Source organism: Oryza sativa, chromosome 2, assembly GCF_034140825.1.
Source record: "Oryza sativa Japonica Group chromosome 2, ASM3414082v1".
Taxonomy (NCBI): domain Eukaryota; kingdom Viridiplantae; phylum Streptophyta; class Magnoliopsida; order Poales; family Poaceae; genus Oryza; species Oryza sativa.
The window spans coordinates 19275001-19294461 of NC_089036.1; the positions used below are offsets into that span (position 1 = coordinate 19275001).

Genomic DNA, 19461 nt, shown 5'->3' on the forward strand with positions numbered 1-19461 from the left:
GACTGAAGGAACGCAGGCTCAAGGTGTTTCTCTCACTGTCATCTGTTGTATCATAACTGCTGAAGAGCTCGAGGAGAAGTTCTCCCCTGTCGTAGCAGAAGAAAGGTGCATGTTCAGTCATTCAGATGGGATGGGATGTATTTAGAAACAAGCCTTATGCAGGAATTTCAGAAAACCAAACATTTCAAAAACCTGATTGCGGATGTTGGCTGCTCCGACATGCACTTCAATTTCTTTATTTTCTCTATCAGCGTCTCAAATGCCTGCAAGAATCAATGATACAAAAAAATCATTAACATACAGATGGCATCTATCACCCAAAGAGTTTAACTAGCATGTTACAATGGTGCTTACAGAATGCTGATCATCAATAATCGGATATGAACAAACATGACTAGCATAACACGTCTGAGAAGCTTCCATAGTTAAAACAACAAGTGAGGAAGGCATTTCTGACTTAGGATCAGGTGCACACACCATGAAGGAGTATGTGTGCAACAGTTCAGTCTTCAATGTAAGAAACAGATAGTTATGTTTGTCTTCATTATAGTATTGTCCAACTGCAAACTTGAAAGGTTGAATATTTGTTACCATCAGGTAACTATACTTTCAAAAACTTATAATTATAACTAATATCAACAAGGTGTTGACTACGATGTCGTGCCACTATTGTGAAACAATGGTGCATCTCCTGCAAATGATAAAACAAAGAGAGTAAGACAATCGATCCAGCTTGGTTTGTACACTACAAATTCAAGGGAATGGTCCATTACACGAATATAGGGAAGGTGAGAGGTTACTTCGCATCTCCGGGAAAATTCAGAGGCCCATTGAAGATGTTCAGCCCGGGTAGCCAATTTTCTAACAGCATCAAGAAGGCGATCTTCCTCACGTGTGTCTACCCTATCAGCAACTTGCTCCTGTCATACATTGTCATAAGCAAAGAGAGTTACAACATTGAACACATCCTATGCTAGGGAGTAGGGAACAGGGAGGAGAACACTTACCAGGTAGGAAAACATGAAGCTCCTATAGAAACCCTCCCCATCTCTACGTACAGGTCTTAATTCTGAATAACGAGTGTCAAGATGCGCCAAATGCAAAGGAACATATCCATGCTGGAGAGCATTATGTATGTTCCCGAAATAATGAATGAAGGCTTTGTCAATAGGAACTTTCTGCACCTCACACACAAATAAGGGAATCAAAAAACAATGATCTGAACCAGAAAACAATATAACTAAAGAAATGTAACTTATGTGTTATGCTCCAGATTTTCGGTTCTGTACATTCTGGAAAATGCTTGAAAGCATTAAATGAAATAATCGCTTAATTTTATTGGTTGGCTGTTGTTTAGTCATAAAAGGAAGGATAGATAAACAAGATTTCCTAATTTCAGCAAAGATTACAGTTCCATAGGTCATCACAATCCAATCCTCTAGATGGCATGTAAAGCATAACTACAATCCAGAATTAACTTATGAGTTAGCATGCATACAAGAAGAGAGATTCTGCTGAACAATTAGCTGTACAAGAACTTGTGAGTTGTGAATATGCACAGTATCCTGAGATGATCTATGATCCTGACATTTCGTAATTCATACACTTCCATATTCAACATTTCAAAGGTTAAAACTTAAAAGGAGTCGAACCTTGTGACCCACATGAGGCGGCGATTTCGAAATTATTTCCTTAGAAGTTTGGTTGGGGTAGTTTGGTTGTTTTCCTTTTCTATCTGAAAGCTATTTACAAGAGAACAGGTTAAAATCATGTCTTACCAGACTTGGCAGCAACTTCGGAGAATTAATATGAAGATAAAAACATTTTAGGCTAGGATACAATGTTGAATAAGGAATACGAGATACTCCCTCCGTTTCACAATGTAAGTCATTCTAGCATTTTCCACATTCATATTGATGTTAATGCTAGATTCATTAACATCAATATGAATGTAGAAAATGTTAGAATGACTTACATTGTGAAACGGAGGAAGTAAATGATATTCTAAAAAAAAATGGAATATATGGAACTATTAAATAACATACTAGTAGGACTAGAAAATTAGTGCTTCAATAATTTTGCCAACTCTTGGCAATCATGCAAGTCTTCTGGGACAATTCTAGGCAGCAACTCAGCCGCTGAATCTTTTAGACCAAACATTAGAGTACGCTCAGCAAGTTTGCATATACGAAAAAACTCATACATCTGGCTTCAGGATTTCTTACGAAAATACCATAGTAGTCATAATATGGCCCAAAATTTCATCATATTTTTACAGTAAAGGAACTTGTGAATATACACGACATCATGTGGTATAGGATTCTGAATTTCTAATTCCGACATTTCATAATTTATTCGCCCATTTCCAACATTATCAAAGACAAAAAAGAGTCAAATCTGGTGATACGCATGAAGTGACAATTGTGACTACATTCTATTTGCAGAATTTCAATTGGACAACACGTTCACCTTCCTTTTATATCCAAAAGTTATTCCACAACAAAACATGTTAAAATTTTTAGGGAATGTAAAAAACATGTAAAAATTAATAGTAAATATTATCAAACTTAAACCCAATCCATGAAAGTGAGATTCAAGATTAAACAATTTACACTTGGAAACAAGGAAATTGGGGGTTTATGGAACTTTCCAAAACTGATTAGCAAGATCACAAAACTGGTGCTTCCGCTGTTTATCTACTCAGCCTTTGTAGCCAATTTCGGGTAGCAACCAGCCAAAGGTTGACTATTTTAGACCGAACAGTAGAACGTGCGAAGTGTTTTTGCATGCAAGTGAACTGTGATTTAGAGAAACCGAGCCACGTGATGCAATCCCAATTTCCGAATACACATCTGGATGAATCATTCGATGGCAATAAAAGAGAGAGCGCTACGCATCAGACGTACGATGCAAGACGAAAAATCGGACGTATCCATCAGCAGTTCGATCCGCGTGCGCACATCATCAGCCATCAAACATCATCAAGCATGCATGCATGCAAAAATATTTTAAACTATTTTTTCTCTTAAATTATTTATCCAAATCATGATCCGATTGCACCATTAAATTCATTGCAATTAAATCTTTAAAACAAGACCACACATGGATATATTCCGGTGAAAACTTTTTTAGCTTATTATTGAATTATTTTTAAATGTTGCACGTTGTTCCACCAAGTATATCGGAATTGTTTCACTAGGTAGATCAAAAATGTTTCAATCGTTTAAATCGGACGTTATTTCACCTTATATAAAAAAATGTTTCAGCAAATAGCGAAAGAATGTTTCAAGTCACTGCAACATTTGATCTATATAAAGTGAAACATTTTTGGTGGAACAAAAAATAAAACGAATTCTCTTATTAGATGATTTTCATAATATGTGGGTGATTTGTTGCAAAAGAATTTTTCAGTTCACTGCAACATTAGATCTATACATAAACATTGTGAGTACACTAAGTGAAACATTTTTAGTGTAATATTGTAAGTACACTAGTGGATACTTATTGAAACACTCAACCAACATATATGCAACATTTACAAATAAACCAGTGAAACACAATAAACTACTTACTGAAACATACAAATAGCACCATGAGATACATTAAAGAAAGATATATACATCGGGACACTAAATAAATATGTGCAACATAATAGAATTTCAGCTGAAACATCTAATTTTCATATGTGAAACATTAAGTTTAATTGGTTGAAACATATGTGTGTTTTTTTATTATAATATAGTCATGTGAGATCTTGTTGTAAAGATTTAATTGTAACGAATACAATGGTGTAATCGGATCGTAGATTGGATGAGTAATTTAGAAGAAAAATCATTTTTTCAAGTTTGCTAAAAGTGTGTTATGTACATACCAGTAACCTCGTGCCATCTCTCTTTCATGTATATTAATACCCAGAAAGGAAGCATACGTAACAGAGAGAGGATCTGACAAAGGCTGCATATAGCAAAATCATAGTAAGAGGTGTCCGATTTTTTTCTCAAGATCGGACGACCGGATTGAAGCATTTTCCCAATAAAAGCTCTTACATTGGGCTTCTTACCAAAATATCATGGTAAGCATGACATCACCGATAAATCCGCCACATTTTTATAGTCCGATCAAAATGTATCACATTAAACAGAAAATTTAATTATCGCAAGCAGAAACATTTATGTCTCAAAAATTTCGACGGAAAACAAGGAGGCCGTTCCCTGTATCAAAGTTCCACAGATGATAGAAAGAAGACCTTCTAGTAATTAGGAAGAGTTTACTCTCCATACAGAAAGCCGAATTGCTCACTAACATTTACTGATTGATTTCGACTCTATTCTAGGATGCCACATCATTTTAACCAAAGACATTTTCGCTAGAATACGACAGAAAATCGACCAAGATCTTCACATCGATAAATAGAAATCAAGAATGCAAAGATCCTAGTTCCACATTCCAACACACAAGCTGACACAAGAACCGCACCCCAAGACCTACGCAGGATGATCCCAAGATTTCACAGGAGCGAGACATGATCCAAGAATCCGACGTCCCCAGCACAAATGATGGCGCAAGAATGTCAAGAAAGCTTCTCCTTACCTTTTTCTTGGCGTAGCCATGAATCGCAAGAATGCTACTCCTGAGAAACTTCATCGGGGAATCGGACTTCTTCCTCCCCTCTTTCCTTGGCGCCTTCAGGGAAACCAAGAAATGCTCAAGAGAAAAAAAAAAAACAGACGCAAGCGAGATGACGGCACAAACAAAAGAACAATGCGGCACCTGTTCCCGATCATCAGGTGGTGCCGGAGAAGAAGAATCTTCGCCGATCTTCTTCTTCCCCTTCCGGTCGACCGCCGCAGCGGCGGAGCTCGATCTATCGGCGCCGCGGCCTCCATCTCCGGGCTGCTCACGTGCCCGTTCATGGGCGCGGCTCTGGACGGACGAGGGAGGGGGCGGCGGCGGCGGTGACGGCGGAGAGACATCGCCGGCGCCCTCGGGTGGCGCGGGGATCGAAGCATCGGCGGCGGCGGCGGCGGCGGCGCTGGAAGTGGACTCCTGAGGCCCATGGACCGGCCCCTCCTGGTCTTTTGCTGGGCCGGACGTGGACGCCATGGTGGCGCGCGGGAAAAAGCTTAGCGGGGGGAGAGCGGTGGGGGCTGATTTGCTAATCCCTCTGATGCGAGGGGGCGAAAGAGAAATGTGCGAAGGGTGTGGCTGTTAATTCCAGAAAGGGAGGAGGCTATTTATAAAGGTGGAAGTAATTGGCGGTTACCGAGAGGGGACGTGGCCTTTTTCTCCAGTTTGGGTTTTTTTTTTGGCGTAATAAACCGAAAATGATTAGAGTCGGGCGACCGGCGCGGGGGAGCCAGATCGGGCGCTCCCCCGTGCGCCCCTCCCCTCACGTGCACACCTATTGGACTCACCCACTTCTCTCTCCCATTTTTTCACGAAAGATGTTTCACCTAGTGTATTTATAATGTTTCACTAATTATAGATATAATGTTGTAGTGAACTAAAATATTTTTTTCAACAAAAAACCCACATATTTTGAAAACTCTCTATTAAGGGAATTTAGTTTATTTTTTGTTCTACAAAAAATGTTATACCTAGTGTACTCATAATGTTTCACTATGTATAGATCTTAATGTTGCAGTGAATGAAACATTCCATTGCAACAAAAAAACCCACATATTTTGGAAACACCCTATTAAGGGAATTTTGTTTATTTTTTTGTTCCACCGACAAATGTTTCACCTAGTGTACTAACAATGTTTCATTGTGTACAGATCTAATGTTGCAGTGAACTGAAACATTTTTTCGCTATTTGCTGAAACATTGTTTTTATATAAGGTGAAACAACACTCGATTTAAACGAGTGAAACAATTCCGATATACCCGGTGGAACATCGTACAATATTTAAAAATAATTTAATAATAAGCTAAATTTTTTTTCGTCTGAATATATCCATGTGTGGTCTTGTTTTGAAGATTTAATTGCAACGAATTTAATGGTGCAATCAGATCATGATTTGGATAAGTAATTTAAGAGAAAAATCAGTTTAAAGTAATTTTGCACGTAAATCGGACGCTGACATCAGCGTCCGATTTTACTCCCAACCGATCGGGCGCCCGAGCCGTAGGTTCGTCCGTAATAAACCGTACACATTGAAGACGAGTAAAATGTCACTTTTCCAGAAAAAAATCGTTCATCTTTTTTAACTGAGGTATGTAACAGTTGCTATAAAATATATATCTGCATATCAAAATATCTCAAATTTGTTTTTCATAAAGTATCTTAAAATTCGAAGCTCCCATTTCCTAGTGGCAGAACATGCATTTTTACTAGATTTATAGAACCCCATAAGATATACTCACACCATTTTTTAATATATGACACCATTAACTTTTTAACAAATATGTTACGTTTGATCCTTCGTTTTATTTAAATTTTTGTGTAAATATAAAAAAAATTTAAGTCATTTGATGATAAATCAAGTCACAATAAAATAAATGATAATTACCTTTTTTATAATAAGTTGAATGGTCAAACGTATTTTAAAAAATCGATGGCTTCATATTTTCTATATATTAGAAAATGGATGGAGTATATAACACAAATCATAGGTTTGCAAGTTGTTTAAAAGTGTGTTGGGTTAGGGGGGATTTTTTTTTTTTTTATAAAACCCCAAGTAGGAAGCCAACGAGGTGGCAGGGCGCGATGGCATCGGGCCCCCTGTGCAGACGTAGTAGAGGAGCTTGGACGTGGAGGCACGCAGCGGTTGAGCATGGCGGCGTCAGTTAGGATGATGATCTCGAGCAGGAGCTCAAGAGGCAGTTGCTGCCACGTCGGCGGCGGCACGCTTTGAATTGTTGGACAGGTGTAACTCGGTCGTTGTGCTTGATTGCTGGCATTGTATAGATAGATGGAGATGGGTGGGTCTTGGACCGTGATAGTATGGGCCTAAATGCACCGCGACTCTCATCTGGGCCGGCATGCTTTGCATGTTTAGTTTCACGCATGTGGACTTGATGCCTCGTTATTAGATTAGTTATTGAAGAAGTACATTTCTAGCCCCTCAACCACAAAACTAGATATATATAGTGTATCCCAACTTTTAAAACCAGCGTCAATCAACCTAGATGGTTTAGATGACATTTTCGTCCTACGTAGTGTCCCACGGCACGTTGACTTGATCTTCCTCCCATACGATGCCTATGTACAAGTTTATATGGCATAACAAATTAGGAAAAAGAAAAAAAAAGTGTGGAAAGCACATGTCATTATAACATCATTTCCTCTACCCCCATCTCTTCTTCTCTCCCCGTCAGTGCGGTGGATCAAAGGTGTGAGGGAGGTAGGAGGGTCCAATGGCGGGCATCGACAAGGGAGCATCGAAGGGGAAGAAGCGTTGGTGCAGCGCAATGCGTACCACAACGTCGTCGATGGTCTGGCCGTGAGGGCTAGCAAGCGAGCTGAGATAAGAGGTTTGTGAGAAGACCGTGGCGGAGCGGTCGAGCTATTGCAACGGTGATTCTTTGAGCTGCGAACGTTCGCTGGCGGCGCACGAGCGGCAGCTAACAATTCTTCTTCCTTTGTCCCAAACTCCATTGCTACTCTTTTATTCATATATACTGACGCAGGTGACGTACACTCTACACATGTAAATAATAGCTTACAAATTACAACACCGAGGAGGAGGGATATTACTGAGAGCCATAGAGGAATGAGAAGAAGACGAAAGTAAGTACCGTAGATTAATGAGGGTGTAAGTGGCTAATCCAGGAACCTACTTATAAATTAAATAAATAAACATTTAATTTATAAATGGATTCGCGGGTTAGCCACCTACACCTTTACCTTAACCTTAGATACCACCGGTACAGCGCAACGCTCAAAAGTGAAGACTCCTCGAAGGTTGGAACCACACAATACACGACGCCCACGCGTACGCAGTAGAGAGGAGGATAGAGCTAGCTCGCTCTGGTCAACACGTGCACGTCCATGGCACCGGCCGGTCATGGCGAGCGGCACTGGAGAACAGTGGGCGGGTGGAAGCTCTGCGCCCTGAGTTGCTCGTAGAACATGTTGATGAACTCCTCCGCCCTGTAGTCCACGTCGATCAGCTCCCCGCCGCCGCACTCCCACGCGCCGTACTGATCAACCTCCTCGTCTTCTTCCTCCTCCTCCTGGTCCGCCGCCTCTGTCGCCGACGGCCCGCAGCCGCAGGGGGACCGGAGCGCGCCGAAGCAGGAGGCGGCGCCCGCGCGGCGCTTCAGCCGTGACCGCAGCCTCCTCGCCGCGAGGAACGCCGGGCTGGGGCTGTTGCTGCACGAGAACTCGCGCTCCGCCAGCGCGCACGGCGGCCACGGCGCCGTGGCGAGGCATGGCTTGCCGCCGCCGCCGGATGACAGGAGCAGGGCGGCGAGGGACCTCCTGGCCACCCTGCCGAGGAACCGGCCCCGCTTCGTGAGGAGGTACTTGAGGTAGTCGCCGGCGAGGGCGAGGAGGCTGCACAGCCGCCTCCTCGCCGCCGCCGCTGCTGCGCTGGCGGTGCGGCGCCGGCAACGCCTAGCCTCCATGGCGCGTGCGTGCTGCCGCTGGCTGGGAATGTAACCTGCTAGGGTTTTAGCGGAGCTAAGCCTACATGGATGGGAGTGAGAAGAGCATGAGGAATCTATGTCCTGAGACTGTACTTGGTCAAGCTCAATCTCCTTATATAGCTCTTCGATTTGGTCGTCTAGAGAGAATGCTAGAGAGAGAGAGTATTGAGATGAAAGTCATAGGTGACACAAGGGAGGGTTGCATGATTTCGGGGCAAGAAAGGTTTGGTGAAACTGGGAAGCAAGCTGGCCACACGAATTAGCTTGGCTAGGTAACTTGTTCCTGGAGGTGATAGTGCATAGCGCGATCGCATTTGCTTTTCATATTTGTTTTATGCATGATGCCTATGAAACTATTCTAAACTCTCGAGGGGATATCCACTCGTTGTTTATGTGTCACATAAATAGTTGTGAAGATGTATTAATATATTATGTATCACTACATAAACATGTACTTAAAATTTAACTTCTACGTGTCGCAACAAAAAGGCAAATTAAACTATAACTAGTTATCGCATATTCACAATCAATTTTGTTTTTCTCGTTGCAACATGTACATCTGAATTTTTAGTTGCGTGTTTGTGGAGCGATATATCACATGTTAATACATCTTCTCATTTTTTTTCACAACTATTTAAGTGGCGTGCAAGCAACGAGGGGACGTTCCTTCGAGAGTTTAAAATCCACTCTCCATGATGCTTCCAACTCTGAGCCAAAAAAAAAGGTAAAGAGTATGGCCGGTCCTTAAACTTATTCGACCATATTATCTAGATTTCTTTAATCTCAAAATACAGATCTAGGTTCCAAACTTATTAAAGTGTGTAACTCTGGTCTCAAATTGACACGAGTTCTTTGGGATCCTACGTGGCATTGATTAGCATAATCACTAATCCGACATATCTCTCTCACGCTCAATCACTCGGGCATTCGATGCAACCGTCACCGTTTCCCCCTACCCTAGCGCTCCGCCTTTGCCTCCTCGTGCCACCGAAAAGAGCCAACAACGACAGTGAGGCCTCTTCGACTGTCCCCTTCCCCTCCATCTTTTTGTCTTTCATCGTCCTTCCTAAGCCAAGTGTGCGAGGTGACACCACCTTCCCTCTCATTGGTGTTGAGTTGTGATCCAAATTCATTTGCACTTAATAAAGGCCAGCTTCTGCCGTAGTGGAGCGGAGGCCCGTCGCCGGGAGGCTGAGCCTCCCGGCGACGGGCCTCCGCTCCACTACGGCAGAAGCTGGCCTTTATTAAATGCAAATGAATTTGGATCACAACTCAACAATTGGCCACTCCTACCTCCAACACCGGCACTCCTCTATCCCCACATCGCTTCGCCATTATGTCCTATCCACTGTTGGTACTATTCCCTCCATGGTCATCCGGGCTTCTAAGCCTTGGAAAACCCAACGTACGCTTCCCCCTCCCACCTTAATCCTAACCTTGAACCCTAACTAGCTAGGGCGTCGTTGCTGTCTCTGTCGTTGGAGTTTGTCAGGGTTGCCAGAAATGAAGGGAAAGTTTACCAGACCATGAATCGCGCAACAAATCTAAGCTAGGTTGAAAATTTGCAAGATTGTACCCTTGATTTTCTACCGAATGTGTGCATGGTTTAGCAATTAAAAAATAATTAACCTGCCCAGAGCGAAAGCATGAGCAGATATGGATTTACGTCTAGTTTGTATGATCGAAATGTATATGACTATGGCATGAATAAGAAAAATCAGCTATGTTTTCTAGAAAGAAAAATTGTAGTCATGGCACACGCGGTTGGTTTTCTTTTAAGAAAACAAGTGATCGTGAAAAAAAAAGGCTTGGTCATCACGATTACGAGTACTTGCACGTACTGCATCAATTTCGCACCCAAGTAAAAGCAAAACCACACTTGTCAGTAGATACCGGTGCACACCGAAAAAGGGATCACACACACAAAAACATATTCTCGTTGGCCCACAGCTAAGCAAAGCAATTAAGCTAGCTAGCTATTTTATTTTTAAAAAAAAAACTATTAAGCTATAGCTAACTATATATGCCCATTTGCTTGAGATGGACAGAGAGAATTGAAGTTACTTGAGCAGAAGATGCTGGAGAACGGCCTGAAGACCAGGAGGCCTCGCTCAAAAGCTAGCGAGTAGCCGCATATCGACCCATTCTATGCGAATTGCATGCAGCTGTGTTCGGGTTGCTTTCCCCGGCCTGCTTCTACTAATTAATTGCTTGGTTTCACCGCAACCCAAAGCTAAATTACGCGCCATATATGATTACATGTATACTTTTTTTTTTTTTTGCTTTTTCTCCTGATCGATCGATCAGCGTGTAGGGTTTCTGACCCTTACCTAAATTACTCCGCGTGATATGATATCCATCAACATATGAAATTCGTCGTACGTATGTACTAATATGATCTACTTCCTCTATTTCAGATTATAAGACTTTCTAATATTACCCACATTTATTATATATGTTAATGAATCTAGACATATATGTGTGTTTACATTCATTAACATCTATATAAGTATGGGCAATGCTAGAAAATCTTATAACCTGTAGCTAGTTAATTTTTTTCCCTCTCTCTAGCTCTTTTCCTCAGTGTCATTGTGCATGTTGATGAAGTTAGCCAAGACAGCACAACTAGACAGCTAGAATGCATTTCGATTGATTGTGTAGGCTCTGAAGATTAGCTTTCGAATTAAATTTGAATAATGGTGAGTTTGTCCTAGCTAGAACCATTCAATTGATCATCACTTCATCAGTTATTATTGTTTTGGGGACTGAATTTTTTTCTCATGTGTGCAAAACAGCCAGCAAATTCTGAAACCAAGGGGTGACTCGCCCACTGTTTTTTGTACTGCCTGGATCAGTGGATTTTACCAGCAGTTCTGAAGCGCCTCTGTTTCACGAAGGAATAAGTTCATTTGGGGTCCCTTAACTTGTCAACGAATCTGATTTTCGTCCTTCAACCAAAAAACCAGATACAACGGATCCCTCAACTGTCAAAACCGATACAATATAGGTCCCATAGCGGTTTGCACAGTGGTTTTAGCTGACATGGTGTCTACGTGGCTAAATTGACTCGGTCTTCATCTGACGTGGCATTGATGTGGCATTGACGTGGCAATTTGATTTAAAAAACAATAAAAACTGTGACCCCATGGTTTTTATTATTTTTTTCAAGATCAAATTGCCATGTGGGACGAATACCTAGTCAAAGGAGCCATGTAGGCGCCACGTCAGCCAAAACCGCCTTGGGACTTATGTTACACCGGTTTTGATAGTTGAGGGACCTATTGTATCTGGTTTTTTTTGAATGACAAAAAAAATCGGATTCGTTAACAAGTTTAGGGACCTCATATGAACTTAGTCCTTTCACAAATCCAGCGATTCCGTGGTCTGCACTCTATTAGCTGCTGCAGCCCATCTCACAATTTTCTTTTGTGACAGGCGAGGGCATTTTTGCTCCCTCCCGTAGGCTCATTTTCCTTCAGAGCTTTCCTTTAGCCGCCCTTCTGGCTAATACTCCTATCTAAATTTAGGACAACTGGACAAGCACGATTTACAACCAAAAGAATTCGGCATTCATGTGGTTCATTTCGCCTTTCATTTTTGTTCCTTCTTATTTAGTTATATAGAAAGTAAAACCAGACATCTTCACCTCCAACTTTACAAACCGGACAAATAACCTCCAGCTCAATCCACGGTGGTTTTGACCCTACGTAGCAGTCCAGTCAGTAATTCATTTATATAAAAAAACAGATGGACCCCACCTATCAGTTTCTCTCTCTCTTCTATCTCTTTCGCAATCTCTCACTCTCTCTTCTCCATCACAGGGCGACGGCGGAGGCATCGGCGAGGCAAGGCGAGCGCGGTGGCGGTAGCGGCGGCGGCAAGGCGAGCACGGCGGCAGACCAAGGCGAGGCGGCAGCTGCTTAGTACTCCTCCGATTCTTGATGCATGGTTTCGTACAGCGGGTGGGATTTTTGCGGGGGCTAGTGGTTGGTTTCTGTCTGGTGGTGTGGCCGTGCACGCGCCCGCTCGCGCGCGGTGTTCTTGGCGAATTGCTTAACTTGAGCTTGCTCGCCCTGCTGCATTGGGGAGTTCTTTTCTTTTTACTGGGTTCTTGTTTGTGCAGGGATCGACCGGGGGGGAGGGGGTTTGATGGCTTGGTTTCGCGAATGTTCGTCGCGAGGTGCGCGTGGCTCCTGTTTTGCTTGCGAGACTTTATCGTTTTCTTCGTTGCACGCTCGCCTCGCCGCCGCCTCGCCTTGCCTCCTCCGCCGCCGCGCTCGCGTCGCCTAGCCGCTGCCTCCACCGCCGCCCTGTGATGGAGAAGAAAGAGAATGAGATCGGGAAAGAGATAGAAGAGAGAGAAACTGACAGGTGGGGCTCACCCTATTTTTTTTATAAATAAATTGCTGACTGGACTGTCACGTAGGATCAAAATCACTGCGGATTGAGCCGGGGGGTGGAGGGTGGGGGCTATTTGTCTGATTTACAAAGTTGAGGGTGAAGGATGTCCAATTTTGTGATTCAGGGGGTAATTCAGTCTACCGTGATTGTCCAGGGGGTAATTTATACCTTTTCCTACAGAAAATACATGCATACATACAACACATAACACTCGCATGTCCGTGGCCACAATGCTCACATAACATACCTTGAAAGTGAGATGGAGACCAATGGTACAATATGCTAGCTATCACGATAGTACAAATATACTATCGTATCGAATTATTTTTGGCATACTCGTGAGCATAGTAATAAAGTAAACGAAGCAACCAAAATATAATTTATATATAAAACTTTTAAGGTGGCAAATGGATTTTGATGTAAAAATTGAAATCAACGGCTCCCATCGGATGGCCTAATCAGTCAAATAAAAAACCAAATTTTAAATTTTCAAACTTAATTTTAAGATTGATTTTATGATATTTTCAACATAGTTTCTTTTTTCAGCATATATATATATATATATATATATATATATATATATATATATATATATATATATGAAGCCCATATACTACTACCGGGAGTAGCTACTCTTGTATTAGCCATCCGACACCTGTCCTCCTCTAATTGGGTTGCGGGTCTCATCCCACTCACGGTTAGAGAGAAAGCATCCACTAACCAAGCCATGCAGAAATTTTTTTTTTGGGAAAAATCGGTTTATGATCTTCATGCAAGGTCGTTTGAATGTTCTGCATGCAAGGCTTGATAATCCGCGCACATGCAAGGCCGTGTGAACAGGGGAGTCGTTAGTGTTGTGGTTGTTATCTAGTCATCTATTTAAGACAGCGGCCAGGTAGGGTAGAAGAGTAGGTTGGGAGCAGAAGCATATTGAACAGTTCTGCAGAAATTAGATGGAGCAGAATCCTTTGGTGGTAGATGGTAGAACCTCGTCTCCGAGTTCTGTTGCCTCTCCTTCCACGGAGGCAGAAGGTGAAACCTCATCGATGTGTGATGTCGCTGAGCAGAAGCCGGTGTTAGCCGTAGGCGTGTCGTCGCCAGTGAGTTCTGGCGAGCACCACAAGCCGACGGTGGAAGAAGACAGAACCGTGTCGGCGAGTGGAGACGTGCAGCAGATTCCGGCGGTGGTCGCCGGTGGTTCCTTGCCGGCGAGTTCTTTTGCGCAGCAGAAGAGGGAGGTGCTGGAAGACGGAAAACTGACGAAGGGATGCGAGTGTGTGCAGAACTCATCCACTGATTGCTTTCTGTTCTCTTGATAATTTTCCTCTTGTTTGTCTGTTTGGTTCTTACTGTGTGTTGTGTATTCTTTGGTCAGGACTGGTTTTGTCTGTTGCATGGCTACAGCAGACCGAAGTGAAGCGATGAATCGCTCTCTCCAGAAGTACAACATCCATTTGGAGAGAAGTCATCCTCTTTCCACAACAAATCGTACAAAGAGATGCGCTTGGTGTTCGCTTCGTGATATTCGCGCAGCTTGCAACATGAATTTCAGAAGCGGTGGAGAACCCCGGTGCGACAGAAGCTGTTCCGAAAATGTGTCGAAGGAGAACATGTAGCCAGCCGTTTAGTGAACAGAAAAATTGGAATAATAGCTTGCTTTCTGCAAGACCGTAGTTTAGTCGTTCAAACTGTCTCGTTTTGTATGGTAATTTCTATGATAGAGAAGCGAGTATTATTTGATTTTAGATTTATGTAACTTATGCGTGTCAGTCAGTGAAATGATAATAAGAAATTTTCCTTACTTTTTGCTATTTTAGCTGATTGTGTTTTGCAAATTCCGTGTTGTCATCTTTATCGCGAACGCTGGACAAGAAGATCTTGTACGTGCAGAATTTGTGCAGAAGAATAGAGCAGAAGCCGGAAATAGTTAATGTGAGTGAAGAGTTGCGTTGCCTCAATTTTTTCTAGTTGCTATCTTCGCGGCGGCATGATCTCTTCAGAATTAGTTTGTTTTCGTAGTGGCAGACTATCCGTGGTCCACGTACGAGCCTTGTTTTTTGGGAGGTAGTTGAGCAGCTGGTGGAAAATAATTCTGAAAATAATTGTCAGTATATATCCAACCATCTGAAAACGGGGAGGCACTTCTGCAAATTCTTTTTCACTGGAAGGATACCAGCCGGACTCCGTGCTGGAGAGAAGAAAAATTTTCGAAGCTAGTCCAATATGGACTCAGAAAACTCGACTGAGCGAGGTGATGAGGATCGTAGTGGCCAAACCATGGACATTGTTCCGATGGAAAGGTAATGGTTTTCTTCTCTCTGGGATTATAATATACATAAACCCTTTCATAATTGTTTGTTTCATTCTTACACTGTGATACTAGGATCGTAGTTGAGGAGGTGGAAGATAGTGTTCTGCTGCCTAGTTTACTTTCAGACCCAACCATTCTGGTGCCGAAGATTGGGCAGACCTTTGATGAGGACTCTGATGGCTATGCGTTCTACAATTTGTACGCTAGGTTCACTGGTTTTGGTATAAGGAGATCTAAGAACAGGTTCAAAGATGGAGGTGTCAAGTCCATGCAGGAGTTCTGCTGTATTCGTGAGGTAAAATCATTGCAGTTTTTTAGGGAACTCCATGGTTTCGTAATTTCATTGGATTTTGTAGTTTGCAGAATGTCCTATGTAGGAACATTAATTGATAGGTTTTCGCATAACAAGGTGTTCCCGTAATTTATGTAGGGTAGGGATAAAACCGTAACTGGGCCGCCGACTAGGATAGGCTGCAAGGCTATGGTCAGGTTAAATCGTTCCTCTGAAAGACAAAAGTGGAGAGTTTCTGCATTTGTTAGTGAGCATAACCATGGTATGAAACGGGACATACAGCATACTAAGCACTTCAGGTCTCATAATTTCATTGATGAAGGGACAAAGAGGAATATTAAGGAAATGATGGATAATGGGATGACACCTACTGCTATGTATGGATTAGTTGCTGGAATGCATGGAGGACCGTCTTTAACTCCCTTCACAAGGAGGGCTCTAACAAGAATGGCATATGCCATCAAAAGGGATGAGTGTAGCAAAGATGTGCAGAAGACATTGAACTTTTTTAGGGAAATGCAATGCCGTAGTAAGAATTTCTTTTACACCATACAGATCGATGGTGCTTCAAGGATTAAAAATATATTTTGGTGTCATTCACTGTCCAGATTAAGTTTTGACTAGTTTGGGGATGCAATCACTTTCGATACTACATATCAAACTAATAGGTACAACATGCCATTTGGGATTTTTGTCAGTGTAAATAACCATTTTCAAACAGCAATTTTTGGTTGTGCCTTGTTGAGGGAGGAGACAGTTGAAGCGTTTAAGTGGCTTTTTGAGACATTTACTGAGGCTATGCATGGGAAGAGACCTTCTGCAATTCTAACAGGTGTGTTCTCTTCTGGGTTGTTCAGTGTTTTGTCTCATGTTCTTTGCTGCAGTATGTAATCTCGATTGGTTGTGATCTTCTTTGTAGATAACTGTCATCAAATGGAGGTGGCGATCAAAGCAGTTTGGCCAGAAACTGTCCATAGAGTTTGCAAGTGGCATGTACTGAAGAATGCTAAGGAGAACTTGGGGAACATTTACAGTAAAAGAAGCAAGTTCAAAGAGGAGTTCCACCGGGTGTTAAATGAACCCCAAACAGAGGCAGAGTTTGAGAAGGCCTGGAAAGATTTAATGGAGCAGTATAATCTCGAGTCTAGCGTGTATTTGCGCAGGATGTGGGGCATAAGGAAACGATGGGCTCCAGCTTACTTCAGGGAATTGTTTTTTGCAAAGATGTCAACTACTCAAAGAAGTGAGAGCATGAATCATGTTCTGAAAAAGTATGTAAAACCATCATCTTCACTAAATGGATTTGCAAAGAGGTATGAGAATTTCTACAATGATAGGATTGAAGCGGAAGACGCTGAGGAGCATGACACATATAATGTATGTTTCTTTTATGTTTTCTACATGATATATCGGTGTTCTGTAATTTTTCTTCGTTGTGTTCTAATCTGCTTGTCTTTTTTTATGGAATTTCAGGAGAAGGTTTCAACATTAACTAGCTCGCCAATCAAGAAACATGCATCTCAGGTGTACACTAGGGGTGCCTTTTCTAGGTTCAAGGAGCAATTCAAGCTCAGCTTTTCATATATGGTTAATCAAACTTTGGATCAGCATGTTCTGCAGCTAGTACATATTGGTGATGACACCTTGCAAAGTTGGGGCAGTAAAGTTTTTGAGGTTCATGTTAATATGACAGAACAGGAGTTGTCATGTGGATGCAAGCTTTTTGAACACTTGGGAATTATATGCTCCCATATTATCAGAGTATGTTCGGTTATTAAGCATTCTTGTATCGCTGTTGTGTTTTTCTGTGTTAATGCATTTTGTTTTTACAGGTTTTGGTACAGTACGGTTTCACGGAAATACCGAAGAAATACATCCTGAAGAGGTGGACAAAGGATGCTAGGGATTGTATCCCAAAGCACTTGGAGGAGTCTTACTTGAATGATAAGGAGGCAGCAGCGTCGAGAACTTATCGCAACACCCTATTGCACAAGTCTATACTTGATTTGGTTAGGCTTGGTGGTACTAGTGCAGAAACATATGAGAAGACAGTGGAAGTTTTGACAAAGCTGGTGGGAGAACTTAAGGTCATGTCTAATTCGCAAGAAGCAAACAACAATGAAATTCGTCGCAGAGGAAGAACACTTGGGAAGAAACCTGCGGTTGAGAGTGATGACAGTTCTGACTCGAAGGATTCAATGTCTGATGGCATATGTGTAGGCGTTGAAGACGACGATGGAGAGGATGTTTCTGCTGACGAGGATTTCGTTGTTGAGGACATGATTGATGTAAACGAAGAAGACATACTCCCTCCAGAGGTTAGAAGAAGTCATGGACGGCCGAGGAGTACCAGGCTCATGTCAAAGGGAGAGACCTCTAGCAAGGCAAAGAAGAAGAAAGTTGGTGAGAGTACCTCCAACGACGAGTCAATGAATCATGCTAAAGAAAGAAAACAACCAACAAAGCAGATTAGGTACTGCAAGCTTTGTGGTGGTCATGGTCACTATAGGAATACATGTGGTCGCAAGTCTAGTTATGAGAGGAAGAAGTGAGTGATTTTTCTCTTTCCAATGGATTTTAGCAGAACATGGGGCCTATTGTAATATATTTCGTTAGCAGAACATGTAGAGGTTATGTTTAATTGGATTTTACAAACACTGTTTGCATTTTACGAACTCTAATCGTGGTGGAAATAGAACACTTTGATCTTCTTGTTCTGCACCCGGAGCAGAGCAATTTCTTCTGTTTGGTTTGCAGCAGAACATTTCACGTACTTTCTGCTTGAGTTTGTTTCGAACGAATCATGGCAAAGCATGGCATGTTTTTCATCTTGTTCTGCACTAGTAGCAGAACATGTCTGTGTCACGTAGTGTATGTTTGATTTTGTTTCGGACGAATCATGGCAGAAGCTTAACATGTTTTTCATCATGTTCTGCACTAGTAGCAGAACATGACTTCTTTTTAGTTTGGTGGTGTTCATGGTCTGATTTGGAGCCAAGCAGGTTCTGCTCTCTTTTCGAAGGAGTGCAGAGCATGTAGTAGGATTGTTGATGTGCACACTGAGTTTCTAGATTGGTGAGAGCTGATCACGTGATGTATTGCAATTATAGATGTAATTCAATACTAGTACAGAAGTTGCTATATTAAATCAAGGGTTAATTTGATCCGTGCCACTGCAAATTTGGTTATTCAGAAAAATGCCATTACAATTTGTTTATTCGTAACCGTGCCATTGAAATTTTAAAAAAATTAGAACCGTGTCACTCCTGTTACCTTTTTTATCTATCCCCTCCTTTTCCATCTTCTCCGTCGCAGCGCACCACCGCCACCTCAGTCAGCCACCGCACGCGGCTGCCGCTGACAGCCTTGGTCGAGGAACCCCACGGCCTCCTCCACCGGCCTCACGGCCTCGTCCCCACGCACCACCGCCTCCTTGGCTCTAGCGCCGAGACCGACGCCGCCGGTGAGGTGTGGACGCGCAGATAGGCGGCGGGAGCAGGAGATGGGCATCGGCAGCGGCGGCGATTAAGCTCGGCGATGGACCATGCTGCGATCCATTCTCCGCCGGCGAGTTAATTGCACGAGTTAATTAGTTTCACAAAATTGATCTAGCTTCCATGCTACGATCCATTCTCCGCCGGCGAGCAGTCGGCAGCGGCGGCGGCGGTTTCGTCGTCTCCGCTTCCGCTCGCGGCGGCGTGAGCCGGACCATGTGTTCGTCGCCGGTGTACATGCGTACGCCACCTCGAGCGGCACAGGTGGTAGCCACTACTACTCCCGCTGCCTCCGTAGCTGCAGCTGCGACGAGCACAGCCGGCGCCGACGCCATCTCCACTTGGTGCTGGATGACTGGAAGGAGGGGTAC

General features: G+C 42.8%; 3 protein-coding genes and 1 non-coding gene across 4 annotated transcripts in view; 2 read left to right on the forward strand and 2 right to left on the reverse strand.

Annotated features, from left to right (window-relative positions):
- LOC9268497 (uncharacterized) overlaps positions 1 to 5103 on the reverse strand; it is a 6080-nt gene extending 977 nt beyond the window's left edge. Inside the window, exons 1-8 of the mRNA XM_066307645.1 lie at positions 4771 to 5103; positions 4591 to 4683; positions 1653 to 1742; positions 1008 to 1178; positions 745 to 920; positions 355 to 601; positions 193 to 263; positions 37 to 86 (exon numbers count right to left, since the gene is read on the reverse strand). Of these exons, the coding sequence (XP_066163742.1) occupies positions 37 to 86; positions 193 to 263; positions 355 to 601; positions 745 to 920; positions 1008 to 1178; positions 1653 to 1742; positions 4591 to 4683; positions 4771 to 5103 (1231 nt within the window). The remainder of the gene's footprint in view (positions 1 to 36; positions 87 to 192; positions 264 to 354; positions 602 to 744; positions 921 to 1007; positions 1179 to 1652; positions 1743 to 4590; positions 4684 to 4770) is intronic.
- Positions 5104 to 7633: 2530 nt separating this feature from the next.
- On the reverse strand, positions 7634 to 8674 carry LOC4329481 (uncharacterized). Its single transcript, XM_015769486.2, has one exon. The coding sequence runs from the start codon at positions 8569 to 8571 to the stop codon at positions 8008 to 8010; it is 564 nt and encodes a 187-aa protein (XP_015624972.1). The 5' UTR covers positions 8572 to 8674; the 3' UTR covers positions 7634 to 8007.
- Positions 8675 to 12334: 3660 nt separating this feature from the next.
- LOC107277029 (uncharacterized) lies at positions 12335 to 14809 on the forward strand. Its single transcript, XR_010739113.1, has 3 exons — positions 12335 to 12515; positions 12716 to 12963; positions 14369 to 14809. It is a non-coding gene; the product is annotated as an uncharacterized protein (transcript).
- Positions 14810 to 15270: 461 nt separating this feature from the next.
- On the forward strand, positions 15271 to 18277 carry LOC136355262 (protein FAR1-RELATED SEQUENCE 5-like). The gene is made up of 7 exons (XM_066307646.1): positions 15271 to 15293; positions 15377 to 15599; positions 15879 to 16071; positions 16318 to 16428; positions 16516 to 16973; positions 17070 to 17357; positions 17429 to 18277. The coding sequence occupies exons 1-7, from the start codon at positions 15271 to 15273 to the stop codon at positions 18146 to 18148; spliced, it is 2016 nt and encodes a 671-aa protein (XP_066163743.1). The 3' UTR covers positions 18149 to 18277.
- The last annotated feature ends 1184 nt before the right edge of the window (positions 18278 to 19461 follow it).